At 43.3% G+C, this 24,658-nt stretch overlaps 1 protein-coding gene across 1 annotated transcript; it reads right to left on the bottom strand.

Annotated features, from left to right (window-relative positions):
• Positions 1-7,442: 7,442 nt before the first annotated feature.
• On the bottom strand, positions 7,443-10,650 carry LOC145403147 (cuticle protein 19-like). Its single transcript, XM_080274969.1, has 3 exons — positions 10,639-10,650; positions 8,364-8,438; positions 7,443-7,751 (listed from the first exon to the last, which is right to left on the bottom strand). The coding sequence occupies exons 1-3, from the start codon at positions 10,648-10,650 to the stop codon at positions 7,443-7,445; spliced, it is 396 nt and encodes a 131-aa protein (XP_080131095.1).
• Between the last annotated feature and the right edge of the window lie 14,008 nt (positions 10,651-24,658).

The raw sequence follows: 24,658 nt of genomic DNA, 5'->3' as shown, positions 1-24,658 counted from the left end.
TAATAAAATATGGGACTATATAATATCATTTTCAGTAATACCTGTGCAATATAAACTAAACTTTTAAAAAGTATCCCAAGGAAATTAGCCAGTAATTATGCAACCATGAACAACATAGAAAAAGCGTACACAAGCGAAGAAAAACAAACTATAGAAAATCAATACATACAAAAAAAAAGAAAGAAAGAAAAAGTAAGAAAGAAAAAAGAGAAATAGGGTAAGATCACATAACAAACAAATGAAAAGTGTGTTACTACATATGCCAAAATACCACATAAACTACAAACAAAAAAGCAAATTGTTGTCTCCACAAGCAAGTGGCATGGCACATCATCACTATCATCGACCGCAGCATGACCGGATTCATATGTCAGGACTGCAATTATTACAATTATGTAACTACAAACGATATGTTACAATTATGTAACGACAAACGATTGCATTATGTTACACTTGCTACAATTATGTAACTACAAACGATATGTAACAATTATGTAACGACAAACGATTGCATTATGTTACACTTGCTACAATTATGTAACTACAAACGATATGTAACAATTATGTAACGACAAACGATTGCATTATGTTACACTTGCTACAATTATGTAACTACAAACGATATGTAACAATTATGTAACTCCATATTATAATTGTGTAACGACAAACGATTGCATTATGTTACACTTGCTACAATTATGTAACTACAAACAATATGTACCATTTATGTAACAGTTGCATTAACAAGATGTAACTTTTATGTAACTTTAACTACAATTATGTAACTACAAACAATATGTACCATTTATGTAACAGTTGCATTAACAAGATGTAACTTTTATATAACTTTAACTACAATTATAAGGCCAAGACACTTATGTAACAGTTGCATTAACAAAATGTAACTACAATTATAAGGCCAACACAATTATGCATTACCACAATATTTTGTAACAATTACCACAATGCCACTACAATAACCCAGGTACATACTGTATTACAGTTAAATAATTTACTTTTAATGCATTTATTCAAATATGTATACAACTTGTTTAAAATGTAATATTACTGAATAATCACTATTTACTATAAATATTATATGTATACAATATTATAATCAATATTATGTACTAATAGATTAGCGTTTGTCAATGGTGGTTGCTGTCGGAGGACCGTCAGCGGCGCGGCCGAGCATATGTTAGGACTCCATATTATAATTACAAATCATAATAGACAAATAGATAAATAGATAGATAAATAGACAGATAGACAGCTCTATGCGAGCCTGGGAATGGGAAATGATCTTGCAAGTTACACTGAGGAAAAGCTGACGACAGACTAGGAAGTAGCCAGTCAGGAGATGATGCAGTTAGTTTGTCAGCGATCACTAGGTGAACACACTTACACACATACACACATACTCACACACAATGACCTAGAGCAGCTTGTACAGCACCCTACCCGTATCCCTGACCGCCTTGGAGAGAACTCCAACATACTTGACCTCTTCCTCACAACTAATCCTTCTGCTTACTCTGTTAATCTTTTCTCTCCGTTGGGCTCCTCCGATCACAACCTTATTACCTTAACCTCTCCTATCACTCCGGTATGGCCTGTGGACCCTCCAGGGAAGCGTCGTCTGTGGCATTTTGGAGCTGCAGACTGGGAGGCCCTCAGGCAGTACTTCTCTGATTTTCCCTGGAATGATTATTGCTTCCATGGACGTGAGCCATCTGAGTGTGCCTTGCGCATTACAGAGGTTATTCTCTCGGGCATGGAAGCATACATTCCTTTCTCATATCCTTTGACTAACGCAAGAAAGCCTTGGTTTAATCACGCTTGTTCTAATGCTGTCCGCAACAAGGAGAAGGCCTACAAAAGGTACCGGAGCCAACCCACCCCTGAATCACATCGTCTTTACGTTTCTGCCCGGAATCGTGCTAAGTCTGTTCTTCGCTCTACAAAAAATAATTTCATCCATACTAAATGCTCTCAACTCTCCAACTCGAATTCTTCCCGTTCATTCTGGCACCTTGCCAAAAATCTTTCTAACAACTTTACCTCATCATCCTTCCCTCCTCTTTTCTACTCTGATGGTTCTGTAGCTATTTCTTCTACTGATAAAACAGATCTCTTCGCACAGACTTTCTCCTCCAATTCCACCTTAGACGATTCCGGTGCTGTTCCTCCATCACTTCCCCCCTCTGACTTCCTCATGGCTGACATTAAAATTTCTTCAGTTGATGTATTTTCTGCCATCACTGGCCTCGGTACTAACAAGGCATATGGGCCTGATGGGGTCCCTCCTGTTGTTCTCAAGAACTGTGCTTCTGTGCTTACACCCTGCCTAGGCAAACTCTTTCGCCTTTGTCTGTCAACTTGTACCTTTCCTTCTTGCTGGAAGTTTGCTCTCATTCAGCCAGTCCCAAAGAAGGGTGACCACTCCCAACCCTCCAACTATCGTCCAATTGCTTTAACGTCCTGTATTTCAAAAGTTTTCGAGTCAATTCTTAATAGAAAAATTTTAAGGCATCTTTCCTATCACAACCTTCTTTCCGATCGTCAGTATGGGTTCCGTCAGGGACGCTCCACTGGCGATCTTCTCACCTACCTTTCAGACTCCTGGTCATCCTCCTTTCGGGACTTTGGAGAAAGCTTTGCCATTGCACTTGACATCTCAAAGGCTTTCGATCGAGTCTGGCATAAATCTTTAATTTCCAAACTGCCCTCCTACGGTTTCTATCCTTCTATCTGTGCCTTCATCGCTAGTTTCCTTTCTGGTCGTTCTATAGCCGCTGTTGTAGACGGCTATCGTTCTTCTCCTAGATCTATCAACAGTGGTGTTCCTCAGGGCTCTGTCCTATCACCAACTCTCTTCCTTTTATTCATCAATGATCTTCTAAGCTGTACATCTAACCCTATCCACTCATACGCTGATGACTCCACCCTTCACCTTTCCATTCGGTTCCCGCAACGCCCATCTCAACAGTTACTTCAACAAACAAGGGATGAGGCTATGGCACACCTAATGTCTGACTTGGCTCGTATCTCTGACTGAGGTAAAAATAATATGGTTGTCTTTAATGCATCTAAGACTCAGTTCTTACACCTATCAACCCAACAAAATCTTCCACAGGTATACCCACTAATGTTTAATAATATTCAGCTTAATCCTGCATCATCCTTGAACATGCTTGGGGTTTCATTTACTCGGGACTTATCTTGGAAAAATCATATTACATCTCTTGTAAAATCTGCATCCAAGAGATTGGGTGTGCTAAGCCGACTCCGCTCTTTCTTTACCCCTGCACAATTGTTGACTCTATACATGGGTTTTATCCGCCCCTGTGTGGAGTACAACTCTCATGTGTGGGGAGGCTCCCCACATACAGCTCTTCTCAATAGGGTGGAGTCAAAGGCTTTTCATCTCATTAACTCTCCTCCTCTTACTGACTCCCTTCAACCTCTGTCTCTTCGCCGCTCTGTTGCATCTTTATCTCTTTTCTATCGCTACTTTAATGGTCACTGCTCCTCTGAACTGTCTGCTTGCATTCCTCCACCTCTACGACGGGCGCGTAGCACCCGTCTGTCAGCAAACTCTCATCCCTTTTCTGTCCAACTCTCTAATGCAAGAGTTAACCGTTACTCCCAGTCTTTCATTTATGCAACAGGTCAGCTCTGGAACTGTCTCCCTCTGTCTGTATTTCCTGCTGCCTATGATCTCCAGTCTTTCAAACGCAGTGTGTCCAGGCATCTCAAAATGATCGGATCTTGAATTTGGCTCTCTATTGTATTTTGTTTTTCTCTTGGAGGGAACTGTTACTGCGGGCTCATGGCCTTTGGTTCCTTCTTCCTCGCATAAAAAAAAAAAAAAAAAAGGCTTCTAGAACTTTCCAACCACAGGGAACACACGTGATACGACTCCTGTTTCACCAGAATTTAGGAAAGAGAGCTGAGAAGGAGAGAGGCCATAGAAGCGGCAGGGTGTAGGTAGGAAGGCTTAGCAACTTGGGAGAGAGAGAGAGAGAGAGAGAGGGACTCTACTTTATACTTCGCTCTGTGTGAGAGACTTGTTAATATTTCCAAGACAAATAAAAATAGTCCCATACTATTCTTTACCTCTCCTTGTCAATGAATGACAAATGGGAAAGAAGATTATCTACTTACAAAGCTACTCAAGTATAACAACCGCTCGTCCACAAGTCTAATATATATAACTTCTCTACAAGTAACCACAAAGTTTTTTTATAACAATAGATCTGTTCCTTGGCTGACCTTCAACACTTCCATTTAGATTGTTTAAATTCAGATAAAAACTCTGGGTGGTTTGGTTAGCATCCACACATTAGGGCCGACTTTGATCTTGCACGGTGACCTTGACCGTTGACTGATTTTTCTCAAATTTGAGTTCCTTCATTCTTGCCTTACCTTCAACCCTTCCTCCAAGTTTGAGCTGATTTTGCTAGGTCAGTGTCTAATCTAACCATGTGACTTTAACCTTAGACCAACTGTTCTTTAAAACAATAGGTTTCCTTATTGACTATTCCTCAACTGTCCCACCAAGTTTGGGTTGAAATTAGATTAAAGAGGTCTTTTACTTGTTTATTAACACACACACACACACACACACACACACACACACACACACACACACGCGCGCGCGCGCGCGCGCGCACACACATCATAACACAACACCTCCTCTCTCGCTTCACGTGCACAGGTAAACCAGTATTTGTGCAAATTTTATCCCTCAGCTCACAAGACTCACTCTCAGATGCGTAAAATCATCAGGTTTTGGCCGAAATGGAATCCTAGAGTTGTACTGCCCGTGAGAGCGTTATTAGCGACAATATTAACACTCTCAGGCTACGAGCATGCACTCTTAGCTAAACAGAATATTGTGGTGTTAGCTGAAATAGAATACTGGAGTTGTTCCGAAGTCCATTTGGGAATAACAGAAACTCATAACAGTACCACCAAAGAGAAGATCACCATTGGACAAAAGTAATAATTGGACACAACCATCATGGGACAGAACACACACTGGACAGAACCGTTACAGGACAAAACCATTAGACGGTAGAACCATCGCAGGAAAAAAACATCATCGGACAGAAAGATCGTGGGGCAGAACCATTATGGGACAGAACCATCATAGGACAGTTTTATCACGGAAAAATATGAGAGACAGAACCGTCATAAGACACAACCGTCATAGGACAGAACCATCATAGGACAGAACCATCATGGGACAGAACCATCATGGGACAAAACCATCATGGGACAAAACCTTCATGGGACAGAACCTTCATGGGACAGAACCATCATGGGACAGAACCATCATGTGACAGAACTATCATTGGACAGAACCATCATGAGACAGAACTATCATGGGACAACTATCATGGGACAGAACTATCATGGGACAGAACCATCATGGGACAGAACCATCATGGGACAGAACCATCATAGGACAGAACCATCATGGGACAGAACCATCATGTGACACAACCATCATGTGACACAACCATCATGAGACACAACCATCATGAGACACAACCATCATGAGACACAACCATCATAGGACACAACCATCATAGGACACAACCATCATAGGACACAACCATTATGGGACACAACCATCATAGAACAGAACCATCGTGGGACAGAACCATCATGAGACAGAACCTTCATGTGACAGAGCCATCATGTGACAGAACCATCATGAGACAGAACCATCATGAGACAGAACCTTCATGTGACAGAGCCATCATGTGACAGAACCATCATAGGACAGAACCATCATAAAACAGAACCATCATGGAACAAAGCACTCGTAGAACAGAACCGGCGCAAGAAAGAACCATCATTTAGAACCATCCTAGGAGACAACGAATATGGAACAGTATCATCACAAGACCGGACCGGACCACCGTAAATCAGATCTACTACAAAACTAAACTATTATTGAACAGTTACCACATCAAAACAAAAGAACGAGATGACCAGGTAAAGAAATTGGCATATACACCTTAGGCCGTCGTGTTATAAGTAGTCCACAGCAAATATACTCCACAAAACGTAAACACCATGACGCTGTGCCTTGATTTCATTATATTGTTCATTATCCAAACAGAAGAATTATGTCCTCAGAAAGTAATGCTCTTTATTGATAAGACACAACAGTTACGGATCAACTTGAATCCTAAGACTAAAATTATTGCGTTTCCTCAGCCCACAACATCTAGGGTGTGGAAATAATTCTTGCATCACACACACGTCAACAAAGATCATGGGCTACTGAAAACCATTAATCATATTGCTATTACAGTCTACATGGGAAGTTTATCCATGTACCGCATATCACCTTAACTCCTTCTGTCTGATAAAGCATTTTCTTTTTACTCTGGCTATCTCTGGACGATTTCATTCAACTTTGGGAAAACGCCTTAGTAGTGAGGAGGTTAAGCAAGGTTTATATCTAACCTGCCTATTTTGAAAAGCCACTCCTAAGCTGAAAAAAAAAAAAAAAATCAAATGTAGCAGGAACAGACAAAAAAAAAAGTGCCATCGAAGTGAGAACGTTAAACATCCAGTAAGGGAATCATTCTAGCAGCTAAGATCAAAGTAATGACTAGAAAATATATACAAAAGAAAACAGAAGCAGTAATAAGCATATGAAACCCAAATGTTCACTATTGCAAGTTTATTAAATAATATTTTTGTACATTTTCACGACTACTGGGAAGGAAAATCAAATAAATAGACAGAAAGACAGACAGGTAGTTCACAAAAGCCCGTAGGTCGATAGTGATCCAGAAAAATGACTCGGGGTTGAGGAGGCAGGGGCGAAATCCGGTTCCTGCTCCTGAATATGGATTTGGGGCGGTGAGCGACTGGCCGGGAGGGAGTGAGCAAGTGAGAAAGTAAGAGAGGGAGAGAGGGTCAAGTGGAGGGGTCGGGTAGGGTGAAGATCTAGTGGTAATAATAGCCCGTGGTGAGGGGAGGGGAGGGAAGGGGGTTGGGGCGGGGCAGTGAGAGTGAGAAACGGGTTGTGGGTGATGGAATGTGGGTGCGTGCTGTATATAGCCCATTGAATCAGAGCGCGCCAGTTTTTTTTTGTTATTTTTGCTGCCCTTGAACGACTTTGTTTAACTTAGGAGAGCCCTCTAGCGTTGAAGGAGGCTGTCTCTAACCCCTCCAAGTCGAGAGGTCTCTTCTAAGCAAAACAAAATCGTCTAGAGATGGCTAGACTATATGATAAATGCCGTGATCTGGTTGATGAGATTTAAAGCTGTCTGAGAGTGTGAACTGGTGGTGAAATCATTTTTTTGGATCAGTATCTTCCGAAACTACTGAACTTTATCTTTGACCACTATCATCCAAAACAGTTGAAGCGTATTTAGTATTGCTCGGAAGGTTGTAGGCTGAATTTCCCGCGTTTACTTTCCGTAGCCGTATTCGCGAGACTCGACGGAATCAAAGCGAGCCTCACCCTTGTAGTCGACCTCAGCGATGTACCCGGAGTCTCCATCGACGTAGTAGGTGACTGTCTGGAGGCGACCGTCGGGGAGCTGGACCGAGTACGACCCCTGGGTGTTGTCGTCGTCGCGGGTCTCCTGGTGGTTGAAGTCGTTGCCGCTGTCGCCGTCCTGAACACCCCACTCGTAGCCATACTTAGGCACCTCGAACTCCTCGGAGCTGCTGGGGCGGTAGGCGGGCTGGGGCTGGCGGTAGGTGGGTTGTGGTGGCTGTTGTGAGGTAGATGAGAACAACCGATGATCAAGCACTTCATTCCATCGACTTCTTATGTTATTGTTTTGACTTTTATGTTATTGTTTTGATTGTGGTGGGAGCAGGTAAGGAGAAATAATCAACCACATCATTACTACGAGTCTTTATATTATTGTTTTGGCAGTAGTTGTGTAGGTAAAGACAACTGATGATCAAGCACTTCATTCCATCGACTATTTACATTATTATTTTGACTGTACATAGGCAGGTGAGCAAAAATAATCAACCATATTCATCACTACGAATTTTCCTATTACCGTTTTGGCTGTAGTGGGGTAGGTAAAGACAGCTGATGATCAAGGACTTCATTACTACCCGGTTTTATATTATTGTTTACTCCTACTTCCTTCAGATGGTTTCCTCTTAAAGAATAAACACTTCTGAATAAGTTAAGCGACATATGCTAAAGACTGCCGCTACTTTCAGATATTTGAATGAAGTTTAGGAATGCTCTCTAGTATCAATCAGGCTTAGAACTGCTGGTAGACCCTTTCAGAAGTAGCGCTGAATTTTGACAGACTTTAGATAGTGGAGTTGAGGCTTTGAAATCCTACTGCACTGTAACTTACGGGAGGAGGCGCGCTGTAGGATGGTCTGGGCCTGTCAGCGGCGGCCACAGCAACCAGAGCCAACAGGAGAAGGATCTGTGGGGGAGGAGGGAGTCAGAGAGCCGTAGATCTAGTTGCCTTAGTAGCTTTGCGCCTTTGCTTCACCGATTCATTTTGCTCATGGACCCTGATAATCCTCTTCTATGTAACAGATGCTGTGTGGATATTAAGTAGACACGCAGCATAAAAGAGAGAGTAGGTATAAAATGCAAAATAAATCGTTGAGGAAGAGGTGTTACGTGTCTCCTGTAGCTTAACGCCTTTGCTTCACCGATTTATTTTGCACATGGACCTGATGATCCTCTTGTATGTTATTAAGTAAACACACAACCTAAGAGAGTAGGTGTAAGTTGCAAAATAAATCGCTGAGGAAGAGGTGTTATGTGTCCCCTGTGAAATCTAAAATATGGCTTGAAGTGTGGACCTACGTGGGGTGAAGGACAAACACAGGAAACTGAAGAGAACATTAACTTTCTTATGGTTTGGAACAACTTTAGTATTGTACCCCCTGAACCAGCTTATGTCAATCGAATATATTTACCTGTTGGTCTGTCGTGAGTATAATAGCTGTGTGCGAGAGAGGACAGACATATGAAACTGAAGGGAGGTACTGAATTGGCAGTGGATGTTGTAGAGATGGAGGTGGGGAGGGTGGTGGTGGCGTGAGTGGAGATTCAGCAGAGAGAATGATTGAAGGGGTTCAGTGAAAGGAATGCAATGTGTGTATTTGGCAGACGAGAAGAGAAAATAGTGGTTGAGTAGAGTAGCAAGGATAGTAGGGATTCAGAAGGGAGGAAAGAGTAGGGATTGAAAAGAGAGGTGATAGTAGGGATTCAAAAGAGAGGGGAGAGTAAAGATTCTGTAATGAGAAAAGGAAAGTAGGTAATAAACAGGGAGGAAATGAGTGTAGGGATTCAGTAGAGGCAAAATGACAGGTATTAAGTAGGCATGAAATGAATGTAAGGATTCAGCGAGAGGAAAGGGGAGGAAATATTCTGCACAGAAGAAAGAAGATTGGGGATGCATTACAAGGACACAAGGGAAGGGATACGACAGAGAGGAAAGGAGAATGGATATTAGGCAGAGAGGAAATCAGAGTTGGGATTCAGTAAAGAGGAAATAAGAGGAAATAAGTGAGGAGATTCAACAGAGAGGAAATAAGGAGAGGAAGGAAAGAGGAAGAAAGAGTAAGAATTCTGGAAAGATGAGAGAAAGAATTCTGTTGAGAGGCATGAAGAGCAACATGAAGATATGGAGGACGGCAGGAAGGGGTGACATGCTCCACTTGCCAAATATCACTGGCCCATAATTTCGTGAGGGATGGAAGAGACTGGGGTTAAAAAAAAAAACTAAAGAAAAAGAAGGAAAGAAAGTTATGCAAAATTATGCCTACAGCGAGGAGGGAAAAGGGTCTGAAATGCAATCAAAAATCTCTCTGGATACGCCCTCAAGTTGGGCTTAAGTAAGAGGAAAAGGAGAACGAAAGAAAAATATTAAGGCCGGGAACGTAGATGAGGGAGTACAATACATTTAAAAATCAAATGAACATTGTATCATGAAATTCATTAGCATCTGCTTTGTTTGAATCTATATGTACACTAGACACTCATACTGAACCCTTTCACCTTTTGTCTACTCATTGTTTTATTTTACTTGAGCGGTATTCTAGTAATTAGAGGGTTGAAAGCTCTCTGTTAACCTTCAGACTACTAAAAATCCCTTAATCTCAGTAACATAGTCTGGATTTAGCCCAGTTAAAATACCCAAGTAAAGTAAGGGCAGTGAATTATCATCATCCTCTCATCTATGCGATTAGCCAGTCTAAAAACAGTTAATTTATCGTTACTCATATTCAGTATCCAACTGCTTTCTTTAACTCAGTGCTTCAATAATCAAAAGCATTATTCGATCCATTATCTGTAGACTTAGCTTGGGTAAAACATAGTCTCTGTGTGTTTTTAATGTTCCAAAGAAATAATGGGTTCCTTGCGAAAAATCTGTGCTGTTTTAAATATATGTTCTGATTACAAGCTATCCTTTCATTTACTTAAGTATAGTTCTTCAGCAGACTCTAAAATACTCTGACTACCAGCTGTCCCTCCATTTAGTTCTGTGTCATCTCTGTGCTTTGATATTATGTTGTTCTATAATCCAATAAACACAGCCAGCTCTCCCTTCATTTATCTCTGTGTAGATCTCTTAACTTTGATTCTCTCCTCAAGCCTCCTCATCTTACCTTAGCGTTCATCTTGAGTGACTGAGTCGAGTCAAGTGTGATGCAGAAGGGAACCTCACTCCATATATACTTCCACCTGCCCCCTCCCTCCACCACACGCTACCTCCTCCCTCCCAGTCTCTTCCCCTCCCCCCCACCACAGTGCCAACTTTTTCTGCCTCCACTCCCAGGGCCTCTCCTTAGCCCACTCCTCCCCCCTCCCCAACCCATCCCTTCCCTAGCCCTCCTCCCCAAATCATCTGCTCCCCTTGTTTTCTCCCCCTCCCCACACTCCCACTCACCACCACCCTCACCATCATATCTCCTCCCCCACTGCCCTTCCCCTCTCCAGTGACCCTCATCACCCTCCCCCTCCCTTCCCCTCTTTCTCCTCTTCCCTACACCCCCTCTCAATTCGTCCCTCGAGCATGCTTCAAATTCAGCTTTTTCTGATTCTCTCCCCACTTCATCCCTGCCTTCTCCTCCCTCCCCCATCCTGCCCTCCCTCTTCCCTTCCTTCTCCTCCCTCCCCCATCCTGCCCTCCCTCTTCCCTTCCTTCTCCTCCCTCCCCCACCCTCCCCTCCCTCTTCCCTTCCTTCTCCTCCCTCCCCCATCCTCCCCTCCCTCTTCCCTTCCTTCTCCTCCCTCCCCCATCCTCCCCTCCCTCTTCCCTTCCTTCTCCTCCCTTACCCATCCTCCCCTCCCTCTTCCCTTCCTTCTCCTCCCTCCCCCATCCTCCCCTCCCTCTTCCCTTCCTTCTCCTCCCTTACCCATCCTGCCCTCCCTCTTCCCTTCCTTCTCCTCCCTCCCCCATCCTCCCCTCCCTCTTCTCTTCCTTCCTTCCGTCCTTCACTCTCTCCTCCCCCTCAAAAGTGAATGTCTAGGGCAGATGAAGAAACTTTGGTCGTGAAAGACGCACAGGAGAAAAAAAAAATGTAAAATCAATACGCTCACTTTCCCATCGTCTAGGACTGGGCAGGTGTGTAGGCAGGTGTGTGGAGAAGTAGTCTGCAATCTCAAAGGACGCAAGTTCGATCTCCTGCTGGGAAAGAGATCATTCTGATGATCTGAATTTCGGTCAGCCAGCCTTTAGTGATATTCCCCACGACCCATTGACATTTATTAAAGACACCCTTGCTAAATTTACACCAGTACACCCTAACATCACTATGGCCGTGAGAAACTGGAGCCAATGTGGTGAGATGTGTAGGTCTGTGGCACGTTGGAGGACCGCTGTGCCTTAGGGAACGAACTGTCTTGTCTATGCCCAGAGTTGGAAGCATTAAAAAGCAGAGAGTGAGCAGAGGTGTACTGAATTATGAAACAGTAACTGGATAACGAGTGAGTAAGTGGGTAGGTGAAGGTTACTGAGTGATAAATGTAGATAATTCGGAGTAGATTGGTAGGTGGCTGGGTATGTAGGTAGCAGTGGCCAGTCAGTAGGTAGGTAATGAGTAGGTATATAGCTTATGAGTTTGTTGGTTGATGGCAAAGATATGTAAGTAGACATGTAAGTAGGTACTGGGCGGATACCTTTAATTAATGAGTCTCTTTATTGATGAGGAAGATCTATGAATAAAATAGGTAATAAAATCCTTGTTACTAACCCCTTCAGTTCGGTGACGCATATTTTTAGTTTAATCTTGCTTCTACCAGACGATTTTATTTAACTTAGAAAAAGCCTCTCGTAGTGTAGAGGTTAATGAAGGCGATATCCAACCCCTCCAGTTTGAAACGTTGCCCTTTAAATCGTCTGGAAATATACGAAGACAAATGGGAAAAAATCGCCAAGAATCAATTACAAGAAGGTACAATCAGGCCCGCAGTTTTTGAAAATATTTGTAGACCGCATAGATTATTTCACGCATAGGCTAATATACCAGCTTGCATCCCACAGCGCAGAAAGATGTTAAAAATGAGATGGAAAAGCCACATGTGTTCAAACCTCAAACCAAAGCTAGGAATGTAAACCTAATACTGCAGGTCATTTTTTTTGGAGGAAGGCCAGGACTTAGAATTTATTATCTGCCTTAGTGACCCCTTCGTGTAGTTGATAGGTGTTGATAGGTGTGTTATTGTATCTTTGCCACGTTCTTTAGGTATTGATATAAAAAGGTGGGAGTTTTATTTTTCCCATTGCGTCCTTAGTTTTTATAATATACCGTAGTTGTGTGTGTGTTGTGATTATGGTGCTCTTGACCTTTGCCTGTTGTATGTTTCTTTGAGCTGAATAAAATCTTCTGGTGCTAGTTACAGTAATCTCTCTCTCTCTCTCTCTCTCTCTCTCTCTCTCTCTCTCTCTCTCTCTCTCTCTGCCCAGCAAAATATCTGTTAATCTGCTAATATTAACAATACTGCAGGTCTTCTGAGGTTTATGCAATCCTTCTAACATTGGCAGGAATACTCGTATAATAGAGTTGGTACACCGCAGCAAAAAAAAGTTAGAAGGTGGGATGGAGGTGTACTTTGGATAGGTAGAGAGTGGCAATACGTGAAGAACAAGGAGAAAACAGGTTAAATAAGGTGGTTATAAACTGGATGGATTCATTGTTTTCCGATTTGGACCAAAGGCTTGACAATCTGTTCCCAGAAATCCATCAGTCCCTCACATGTCACCCTCTTTGGCACATGTACCTACCGTCCAAATTTAGTGTTTTCTAGGGAGTACATTTCAGGCAGGAAGTTTTGCAGACAGGTGGGTCTAGTAGAGAAACTTTGCACTGCAGACACATCAACAAACTGTGTGCCAGGAAGTGTGACAATGCCGTATATATCATTCTATTCGTGCTGCCAAACTGACGATTTGATGTAGTTTAGGTGACACCATTTATAGAGAAGGGAGTAATGAAGTTTACACCTAACCTTCTTCAACACCCCACAGCACTTTCTCATGACTTTCACCATATTCCGGGCTTAATTTCTTGAGATAGCTCTAAATACAAAGCCTTTTTAGGGGAAGTTGAAGTGGGCGGTGTATAAAATAAAGGTTTACAGTGCAGCCACTACGCCTTGTGAGGGATATGCAGGATAAAAAACATTGCCGCAGACAACTGTAAATACACTATAACAGCACACGAGAGGACAGAATACACGTACATACCAAAACGACGCAGCGATAGAAGATAACTCAGGACTACAAGAAGAGACTGTATTGAACTGCCCATCCGTCCTCTTATAGCTTAATTCACAAGGAGGAAGTTACTATGCTAAACCCCCAATTTTTAGCGGATATTTGTGAAGCGCCGATCATTATTAGATTTCCTCAGCGTGCATCCCACAGTCAAGAGTGTTGTTAACAATCATAGAGTCTAGCTTCGTCCTTCCTTACGTACTTAAAAATAATAGTAAAAAACTGAGGGTTCTCCTTCTCCTTTGGGACTTGTGGAATGAGAGAGATTCCTACAAGAGATGATATTTTAAAAAAGAAAAAAAATGTATAAGCAGTCATGATGTAAGGAAGACCTGCGCCAGACAGTGTGGCAAAATGATAACGTAGCAGACTGCGTGAGAGACCGACTGAACCACATTATTTAGGCGAGAGAGAGAGAGAGAGCTTAATAAGTCGCGTGTCTGTGTTTGTGTCTTGATTTAGCGTCATTTATTTCAAGTCAAAGAATTACATGTATACTCAAATGGGGTAGTGTTCTTATTGGCCAGATGCACGAGTTTTGGTCCGACTTTTAAGCTCATCATGCAGCTGTGTTTAATAGGAAAAGTTTACATACGATGGCTAAGACGGTAGTATGTAGGCAACCCAATAACAAATACAGTGTTACGCTAGCTCTGGAGACTTGTAAGGGGTACTGAGGAAAGCAGGTTGAGATAAAGGTTAAATGTGAGACAGAGCAGCAGTACCGGGCAGTGAGTCAAGCATGCACCCTGCCTTACTACCCGTGTGACAATATGTTTTTAAATTCATTATACAGAGTAACACAAACACAAGGTAGCCCATATATATTTTGCTATTCTCTCATTCTACCGGGCGACTGCTCGTGTGTAGCGGGTACGGCTTAATCAGCGTTGTCAATGTCTATCCTGCATTATTTAGTCATATCCTGCTCCCACGGCCACACCCACGCCCACATCAGCAAACAAAATACAGGCAAGTGGGTTATTTTCAGGTTATTCTGTACACGACGACAAGGCAAGGTATTCATGACTGACAGTTTAATTACACGGCAAGCAGGTAAGGCTCTGTTTCGTCAGAGTCACGGCAGAGCTGACGTGGCGGAGGGCAGAGCATAAAATGACAGAGGCGGCCCAAACCAGACCAACGAGCCTCACGCTACCCTTATGGCCGTATGCTAAGTGGTATGAAAGGCTTCGTAGCACGTTGTTCTTCATTTATTTTCATATTACACTTCCACGTTTTCTTGTATGCTATTCACGTCGTTCTGATATCGAAATAGTTTTCATCAACAACATATAGAAGTACATAGAGGTGTAATGAGCAGAAGGAATCGTTAAAGACGTTACGATTTCTCCCAAGTAACCTTTTGTAAGTGCGATTCGCGAGACAGCACTGATTGACGTTCCTCTTGTTTACCCCGTGTTCGTGCATGTGCAGGCCTGACTACCAGTTAACGTTTTACAAAGATGCAGTATATAGTAATTTGCTGTAACCAGATTAAGTAGTATGTATCCTTTATAAGGTGCGATATTTTTACAGTAAGGATTGCAATAACTTATCTATCTATAACCCGACGCCCTAATCCCGCAAAGGGTGGCCGCAGACAGAACGCCTTCTAGTCGCTGTCACCCACCATTTGACTGCCCTCCCCCCAGCTCACTCCTCCCTCCCTCACATACCTCTCAACTCCTCCCTCCCTCACATACCTCTCAACTCCATAACAACGGGATATAAAATCAACTCTCCATTTTTTACGTTAGTTTGAAGGAAAAAATACTGTACGTGCACTAATGATAAAAATTTACGTCTCTATAAATCCAGTATAAAATTATGTGGAAAAAAATGCTTGCCATATACAGTAGGTCTGCTGCTCTTGAATCCCTTTTTTTGGTCATTGCTTCAGTTGGTGGTTATATAATTAAGGCTGATATTCTCGTCTGCTTAGGAGGCATTCTTGCATCTTTTCTTTGCGATATATTTTACGTAATGGTTTATCTTCGACTGAGAAGGGTCCTTAACCCCTTTCAACTCAGTTTATGACCAAGTGTACTCAGAGTGGAGGGTGGATTTGACTAGTGACCAAGGAGACTCATTCGTACCTCATTGCGAAATCTCATCAAATTTCACGCAACCACAATTTAGTATTCAAGTTGTGAGACGCACCCAGTTCCCCCGTATGAAAATGAACCGACTCTAGAACTTATGTTGGCGTGTGTAATTTAGGTCACTTTAATATACATAGACTACATGAATAATAAGTAGGAAAATATTACCATGCCGTATGCAGCAAAATCCTGGTAAGGAAGAGGTGGTAGGGAGTCTTCTTCACCTCTCCATTTCGAGGACTTCTTTACTATGTATATTTTTATTTTATCATGATATTACTCGTTAGAATACTTTTTACCAACTAGAGGGATCAGAAATAACCCTCATTAACCCCACCACTACTAGGTGACTCTCCAAAGATGAATAAAATAGCCTAAGATAGCAAGAACGAACCAAAAAATAACACGGGATTCAATGAAAAGATTGAAAGACGATCCCTTCCAATACGAGCGATGTTGCTTGTGGGATATTTGCCTATCAGTGGCAGGAACAGAAGTCAAGATCAGTAACTTAGTCCGTTTTACTCCTCAGACACAATGAAATGATCTCACACTCCCTTTCCTCCCCCTCTCTTGCTTTTCACCGTCCGTCACTCCTTCCTTTTCCTTTCCTTCCCTCGCCTTTCTCCCTCTCTCTCCTTCGTTTCTCTCCCTCTCCTCCTGTTGGCGCTTTCTTTCTCTCCCTCTTTCATTCCTTCCTCTCCCGTCTTCCCTTCTACTTTCCTCCTCTTCCTCTTCCATTCCCTCCTCTCCCTCCCCCTCCTCCTGCCACTGACTTCTCTCCTTCCTTCATTCCTTCCTATCCTTTATTCCCTCTACCTTCTTCCCCTCCTTTCCGCGCGCTTTCCTCTCTCTCCTCCTCATACTCCTTCCTCTCCCTGCCTTCCTTCTCTCCGTTCAGTTCTTCCTCTCCTTCCCTCCCTCCTTTTTTTTTTGTTCCTGTCTCTTACCTCATATGACTATTATTCAATGCTAGTACACAATAAGTAGGCTGGCAGGGAGTTAAGTAAAGCGCTATCATTGTAAGTAACCAGGCTAATAAGTAAACAGGTGAAGTATCGATTTACTGTATAGATTTTAAATAGGTAAAATGCATCCCCCAAAAGTGCCACGAAAACAAAATATGCACAAAAAGAGACCATTAAACCCATTGTTTTTATTTGTTAAGGAGCAAGAGAACATCCAAAAATATTCCCAGAGTCCCTATTAAAGCCGTCTAGATTTTTTTTTAGTCAATTACAGTACGTGAATGATGTGCAGGTCAGCTTCTACGACTTACTGATCATGGATAGACGAAATAATGTGATATTAAGTGTCAAATCAGTGTTTTTTTTTTTTTTTCCACTTATGATGGTTGGTTATGTGCACCTCTTGGCAAACCAGCACTGAATGGCACAGTTTTCTCGGTCTGAGCGATTTTGGTGCTATTTCCATATATTATCTATCTATCTATTGCCAGACGCCTCAATCCCGTTTAGGGTGGCCACAAACAAATCGCCCCCAAGTCGCCCTGTCCCCCGCCATTTCACTGCCCTGCTCCCAACTCACACCCCCCTCTCTCATATACCTCTCCACCCCATCCCTCCATCTCATCCTCGGCCTCCCCCTCCCTCTTCCCCCCTCCCTCTTCCCCCCTCCACCTCACTCACATACACTCTCTTCGTCAGTCTTTCACCCTCCATCCTCTCCACATGGCCAAACCACCTCAGTGTGTTCCTCATAACGCTTCCTATCACATCCACATCCACACCACAACGCTTCTTTATATCCTCATTCGTCAGCCTGTCTCTCCATGTGACTCCACAGGCTCCTCTTAAATAACTCATTTCCACTGCTCTCACTCTTGACTTGTGTCCTTCCAACAACGTCCAAGCTTCACTTCTATACGTTAGAGTTGGTATCACAATACTGTCATGTGATACCAACACTGTGTGTTGGCATATAAGGCTTTTTATTTTTTTTATCCGATCCGAGCAAATGTGGTCAATAATCCGCGCAAATGGAAGCGAGGTATGTATTTTATATTCTGTGCAAATTGATTTCGTGCAAATGAGATCCGCGCTAAACGAGGGTTCACTAGTGGATTGGTAGCTGTGGTGGGCAGGTGACAAGTTGAACGGATGTGGATTGGTGAGTAGGTAGGCTGGAGAGAGAGGATAGGTTGGTAGGTCGGCAAAAGATGTATATAGCTTGGTAAGTAGGTATGTCGAGGTAGGTATGTAGGTAAGAGGGAGAGAGAGGATAGGTTGGTAGGTCAGCAAGTGATGTATAAAGCTAGGTAAGTAGGTATATCGAGGTAGGTAAGTAGGTAGGTAGGATATAGATTGGTAGGTAGGCAGATCCACAGGTGCAGACTGGTAAGTAGGAAGACCTAGCTTGGTAAGTAGTCTGTGGATAAAATGTCAGAAATAGGTAACGTGGTAAGTACACATTGTGGTAAGTACTTATCAGGTGTAGGTTAGTAGTAGGTAAGTAACGTAGGTGGTGAGCCAGAATGAAAGTTGGTAAGTTAGTAGGAAATGAATATTGAGGTCAGTATAACGAGGATGTAAGTAGGAAGCGTTCTGTAAGTAGGCACGTAGTGTATGGTAGGTTGGAATAGGACTACTGGGAATGTAAGTTGGGGAGTTGGTAGGTAGGTATGAGGTAAGTAGGTAGGTAGGTAGGTAAAGTGTGGTCTGTAGGTAGAGAAGTGCTTGTAGAATATAGTAGTAGATAGAGAGGTAGGTAGGTAAGCAGTCTTGTGTAGGTAGGCATGCTATGGCTTGTAAGTAGGAAAATGACCAGAGCAGGCCGGTAGGTGAGTTGGTAGGTATGATGAGTTGGTAAGTAGGTAGACAGGATGTAAGTTAGGGATACGAAAGTTGGTAAGTAGGTAGGTAGGTAGGTAGGTAAGTAAGCTTGTGTAGGTAGACAAGATGTGGTTTGTAAGTAGGACGGTGACTGTAGAGCATACATATAGGTGTGTTGGTAAGTAGGGAGGTAGGTAGGTAGGGAGGTAGGTAGGTAGGTAGGTCAGTTAGCTTTTGTAGGTAGGCAAGATATGGCTTGTAAGTAGGAAGATGACTGGAGAGTTAGCATATAGGTGATTTGGTAGGTAGGTAGGTAGGTAGGTGTGTTGGCAGGAAAGTAGGTAGGTAGGTAGGTCGGTAGGTAGGTAAGCTTGTGTAGGTAGGCAAGATGTGTCTTGTAAGTAGGAAGGTGACAATAGAGCAAACAGATAGGTGAGTTGGTAAGTAGGTGGGTTGGTAGGCAGGTAAGTAGGCAGGCAAGTTAGTTAGTTTGAGTAGGTAGGCAAGATGCGGCTTGTAAGTAGGAAGATGACCAGCATGTAAGCATAATAGGTGATTTGGTAGGTAGGTAGGTGGGTTGGTAGGAAGGTAGGTAGGATGTAAGTAAGAACACGATAGTTGATATGGACTGGCTGGTTGGTAAGTACTGTAGGTAGGCAGGCAGGTAGGTAGGTATACGGGTTTAGAACGTAAGATGTAAGTAGGTAGAAAGATTTGGCGTGGTTGCTAGGTAGGTAAGTCGATTTTATGGGTAGGTAAGTAGGCACGTAAGTACAAGAGGGTAGAAAGGCAGGATGTTAGTAGATAGGAAGGAGTGAGATGGTAGACAGGTAGGTAGGTGGGTCAGTAGGTAGGTAAGGGATGTAAGTAGGATGTTGGTAGATAGAAAGGGGTGAAATGGTCAGCTAAGTAGGTAGGTGAGAGGTGTAAGTAAATAGGTAGGTGAGGGGTGTAAGTAGGTAGGTAGATGAGGGGTGTAAGTAGGTAGGTAGATGAGGGGTGTAAGTGGTAGGTAGGAGAGGGGTGTAAGTAGGTAGGTAGGTAGGAAGGGGTGAAGAGGTTGGTAGTTAAGATCCGTGGTAAGTAGTTAAGGTGAAGATAGGCAAGGTTAGGTTAGGGTTAGGAATAGTTTGTGGAATATCTTAGCTGCCCTTCTGTCTTCTCTCTCTCCCTCCTCCCTTCCTCTCCCTCCCTCCTCCCTTCCTCTCCCTCCCTCCTCCCTTCCTCTCCCTCCCTCCTCCCTTCCTCTCCCTCCCTCCTCCCTTCCTCTCCCTCTCCCTTTCCCTCTCCCTCCTCTTCCCCCTGTGTCCTTGCTTCCCTCCCTTCATTGTCTCCCTCCCTCCCCCTCGCTTCCTCCCTTCCCTCCCTCCAATCTCCTCCCTCTCTCCATCTTCAGCCTCCCTACTTCCTGGACCTTCCCTCTCCCTCTATCACTTTCCCTCCCTCTCTTCCTCCTACCTCCCTTTCGCCCTCTACTTCCTCCCCTCTCTCCATCCCCCCTCCCCCCCTCCCCCCTCCCCCTCCTCAATCACCTAACCTCCCTTTAGGGCCCATCAATTTTCTCTCCGTCTCTCCCGCCCTTCTCTGTAAGATTGCTCTCTCTCTCTCTCTCTCTCTCTCTCTCTCTCTCTCTCTCTCTCTCTCTCTCTCTCTCTCTCTCTCTCTCTCTCTCTCTCTCTCTCACACACACACACACACACACACACACACACACACACACACACACACACACACACACACACTCTTTCCCTTCTACCCTCCCCCTTTACTCCTCTCCCTCCCTCCTTTCCTCCTCTCCCTCCCTCCTTTCCTCTCTCTCTCTCTCTCTCTCTCTCTCTCTCTCTCTCTCTCTCTCTCTCTCTCTCTCTCTCTCTCTCTCTCTCTCCTTATATCTCTGAGTCCCTCCCTCCTCCCATTCTTCCTCCCTGCCTTCCTCACTATTCTTCTCTCCTTCCCTCCTTCCTGCCATCTTTCCCTCCCTCCCCCCCCTTGCAACACACACCAGGCATTTCAGGTCAGTGTTTGGTTTAATGGTGTACATGGGTGTGTGTACATGGAGAGGGTGTACATGGGTGTACATGGGAGAGTGTACATGGGAGAGTGTACATGGGAGGGTGTACATGGGAAGGTGTACATGGAAGGATGTACATGGAAGGGTGTACATGAGAGTGTACATGGAAGGGTGTGCATGGAGGGGTGTACATGAAAGGATGTACATGAGAGGGTGTACATGGAAGGGTATACATGGGTGTACATGGAAAGGTGTACATGGAAAGGTGTACGTGGAGAGTACGTGAGAGGCTGGAAGTGTGTACATGGAAGGTTGCGTATGGAAAGGTGTACATGGAAGAGTAGATGTGTGTGTGTACATAGAAGGGTGTACATGTGAAGGTGTACAAGAGAGAGAGAGAGAGAGAGAGGTATAATTTAGAGATAGTGAGCAAGGAGCGGGCGTGGTTAAGCTTGCCCTGACCACCCCGCCCTCCACCCACACCACCTTGAGCCCCCGCAACACCTTTTCCTAAGCGATTTATTCTGCTTATTATACCTTAACATATTTTTGTGTCCAATTTATTTATTTATTTATTTATTATCAACAGTGGTTTGCATCAATAACAGCAAGAAGTTATGGAGATGTGATGGTTAGAATAAGTCGCCATGTAAGAGGTGTTTAGAAATCTTCAAAGGTAATTAAGAGACGACCCCTTTGCCTCTCACCTTAACCTCTTTCACACACACACACACACACACACACACACACACTCCACATTCTCTCTCTCTCTCTCTCTCTCTCTCTCTCTCTCTCTCTCTTTCACACACACACACACACACACACAAAGGGTAGAAAACTCCAGTGTGAAACCTCTGGAATCCTTGAATTTTCTTTACCTGAGCGAGAGACTAACGAGGAGAGTATATGTGAGTGAGGTGGAGGAGAGGAGAGGGAGGGGGAGGCCTAGGATGAGATGGAGGGATGGAGAGGAGAGGTATATGAGAGAGGGTGTCTGTGAGCTGGGGGAAGGCAGTGAAATTGTGGGGGACAGGGCGACATGGAGGCGATTTGTTTGTGGCCACCGCTTACGGGATTGAGGCGTCTGGCAATGGATAGATAGACGAAATAAAGTACTGTGATAAAGGCTGAATAACAAATCCAAGTCTACTGCAGAGAGTTATTCATATTCTGGATACCGAACAGACGATTTATATTGTGAGTACCGAAGCGAGTGAAGACCTTTTGTGCTGAGAGAGCTACTGAATCATATATCTAACGCCTCAAGTTCCAAAATGTTTCCAGAACTGAATGAAATCGTCTGGAAATAACAATAAAAATAATAAGCAATACGTCGTCCTGTGCAGAGGCTAAATACGCTTTCTGATCCCCGTCTAGAAAATTGCCATCTCTCTTTATGCTGAGCTTAAACTAAACAAATAAGTGAAAAAATAAATAAGAATATAACTAAGAGATTCACCATTTCACCCTGACGATGGACCATGATTTTTTCCTTGCAATTTTCAGACTTAGGATATACTCTTTTCGAAATTAAGTGATAAAAGATACGGATATTTAATTATTCTCTAACTAATTGCGTTTATTGTCTACGATCATATAGTTGCAACAATATATAAATAAAAATGACACCTTCGGCCTGATGGAGTTCACAGGCTTTGTATATTCCGTCCACTTCAACATGACCTAAAACTGCCAACTCTCCATCTTCAGTACTGAGCTGTAGCAAGATTAACACCAGAATATGATGCTAGTCGCGAAGAAGTGCTATGATGAGGATGTACTCTTGTCTTTTTCTGCCCTTAAGCTACTGGGAATTAGTTGCAAAAAGACAAAAAAAACTCACCAAATTATTGCATCTCTTTCTTAACTAAATAACTTGATTTTTTACTCCTTCCTCTCACGCTTTTAGGACTCACGATCAGCTGAATAAAATCGTCTGGCGTTACCTGAAATAGAATACTAGGGTTACCCAAAACAAAATATTTTTAACCTTGACAATATTGACAATCTTTGGTTCTATTAGTTACCCTTAGCTGAGTAAAATCGTCTGGCGATAGCGGATTCATCTGACCAAGAGAATGCTAACGTAAGAGAATACGTACTTGGTAACGCTGCTGCCTTCTTGCCCTTCCACCCTTGGCAATGCTGCATTGGCACTCCCACAAGGTCGCTCGTTGATACCCATTCTGTTCATTTGCCCCACTTTTTTTCCCCCTCGTCGTGATACGCTAGGTATATGAAAGTGACGCGCGCCCACTTTCTTCTTGTTGGTCTTGCTGTCGCTTTTTTGCATGAAGAAAACTTTAAATTAAACTTTCGCCACCACACCCTTTCTGCCTACGCTGTATCGCCCATCTTTATGCGACGCACTAACCGTCCCTCCCCTTCGCAGCACCCATCATCATCCCATGCCGTCTTTCCCATACCAGCCTTACCATTTCCCACCCCAGCACACCGAACTTGTAACCAAACTCTTTGATTTACACTTCCCCATCGCCATTGCCACCCTCGATACAGTGTTTACCTTCATAGGATGTTTTCGCCCCTCCCTCTCCTACCACCCACCACCACTCTGACCTACACCTTCTACTCCATTTCGCCCTTCCCACCTATTTTTCACCCGCCACCTTTGGTTTCTATCTTATCAGCCTACCTACATCTATATTTGCTGTCCCGCACCATCGCAGCACATCCCACACTCTTTCACCCAGCACACCCATTTTTGCTCTGATGTAAATCTCATAGTGCCTTTCCTGTCAACCGACCTACTCATATTCACAGGGTGTACTTCCCCGCCATGGTCCATCCCCCTCCGCCATCTAGGACCATTGCACCCTGTCATCTTACGCTCCACCAGTCCCGAGTGACTTGATTCGACATAAGCCAAAGCCAATACACTGACAGGGTTTTTCGAACATGCCATAACCATGACCTAAAATGACCTGTAGTGATCTCAGTCTATATGATGGAGCTACAAAAAAAAAAAAAAAAAAAAAAAAAAAAACTCTGGAGGCACACAGAAGGTTGGATGTGTCATGTCTCAAAACCTCTAGCATCAGCAGGGTTGAACTGGGGGATCACATTCTCAGGCATGACCTAAACTGATCTACACTGACGCAAACTGACCCTCTGCGCTTCTGAAGGACCCAAGCTGATGTGGCCCTGAAATGCCTTAGCTGAACCTGATAATTATTACAGTGAACTACAAAACCTGGATGGGTGTCAACTGAATTACTCTGATTGGGCTCACTGGGCTGTGAAGGACATGAATGGCAACAACTGGACTGGACGGTCTTTGAACTACCCTGACTGAGCATGTGTCGGTCTTTGAACTACCCTAACTGAGCCTGTGTGGATATTAGGGACCTAAATGGACGATAATGACGTGAACTGGCTTTGAATAAACTAAATTGGACCTAAATAGATTTAAGTGGACTCCAACTGATCCAAACTACCCCGAAATAACCCAATGAGGCTAAAGTAGGACTAATTAGACATGAAGTAACAATGATGAATTATAGTAGACATAATTAGACCTGTACTGAACTAACTGATATCTCTCTGGGCCGCTCTGACTCCAACCTGTTCTGAAGACGTCTAAATTAAGAGTGGTGCGAGTGGCTCTGATTGTCCAAGACCTTTACGGACCAAAATAAACCTAACTACACCCGAAGTGACAAAAATAAACTCTGATTTTTCTGACTGGACCTAAAAATGGGTGAGATGACCTAAATAAATCGATTCATCAGTTCCCAAGCGGCCTGAACGAAGCAATAGGTTAATATGTTGCAAATTAATTCACGGAGAACAGCCATTGGCCAGGTAGACAGGTGTTCTTGTGGCGATAATGCCGGTCCGACGCAGGTAGGCGATTGACCAGAGGGCTTGTTATATTATCCGCTATGTTTATTATTATTGTTATTATTATTTTTATTATTATTATTATTATTATTATTATTATTATTATTATTATTTTTATTATTATTATTGTTATGTCGAGTC

The sequence above is a fragment of the Coenobita brevimanus genome, chromosome 60, assembly GCF_032717465.1.
Source record: "Coenobita brevimanus isolate Jiangsu-jjx chromosome 60, ASM3271746v2, whole genome shotgun sequence".
Lineage (NCBI taxonomy): Eukaryota > Metazoa > Arthropoda > Malacostraca > Decapoda > Coenobitidae > Coenobita > Coenobita brevimanus.
The sequence above is the reverse complement of the archived record's forward strand: the minus strand, read 5'-3'. Positions and strand labels throughout refer to the sequence as shown.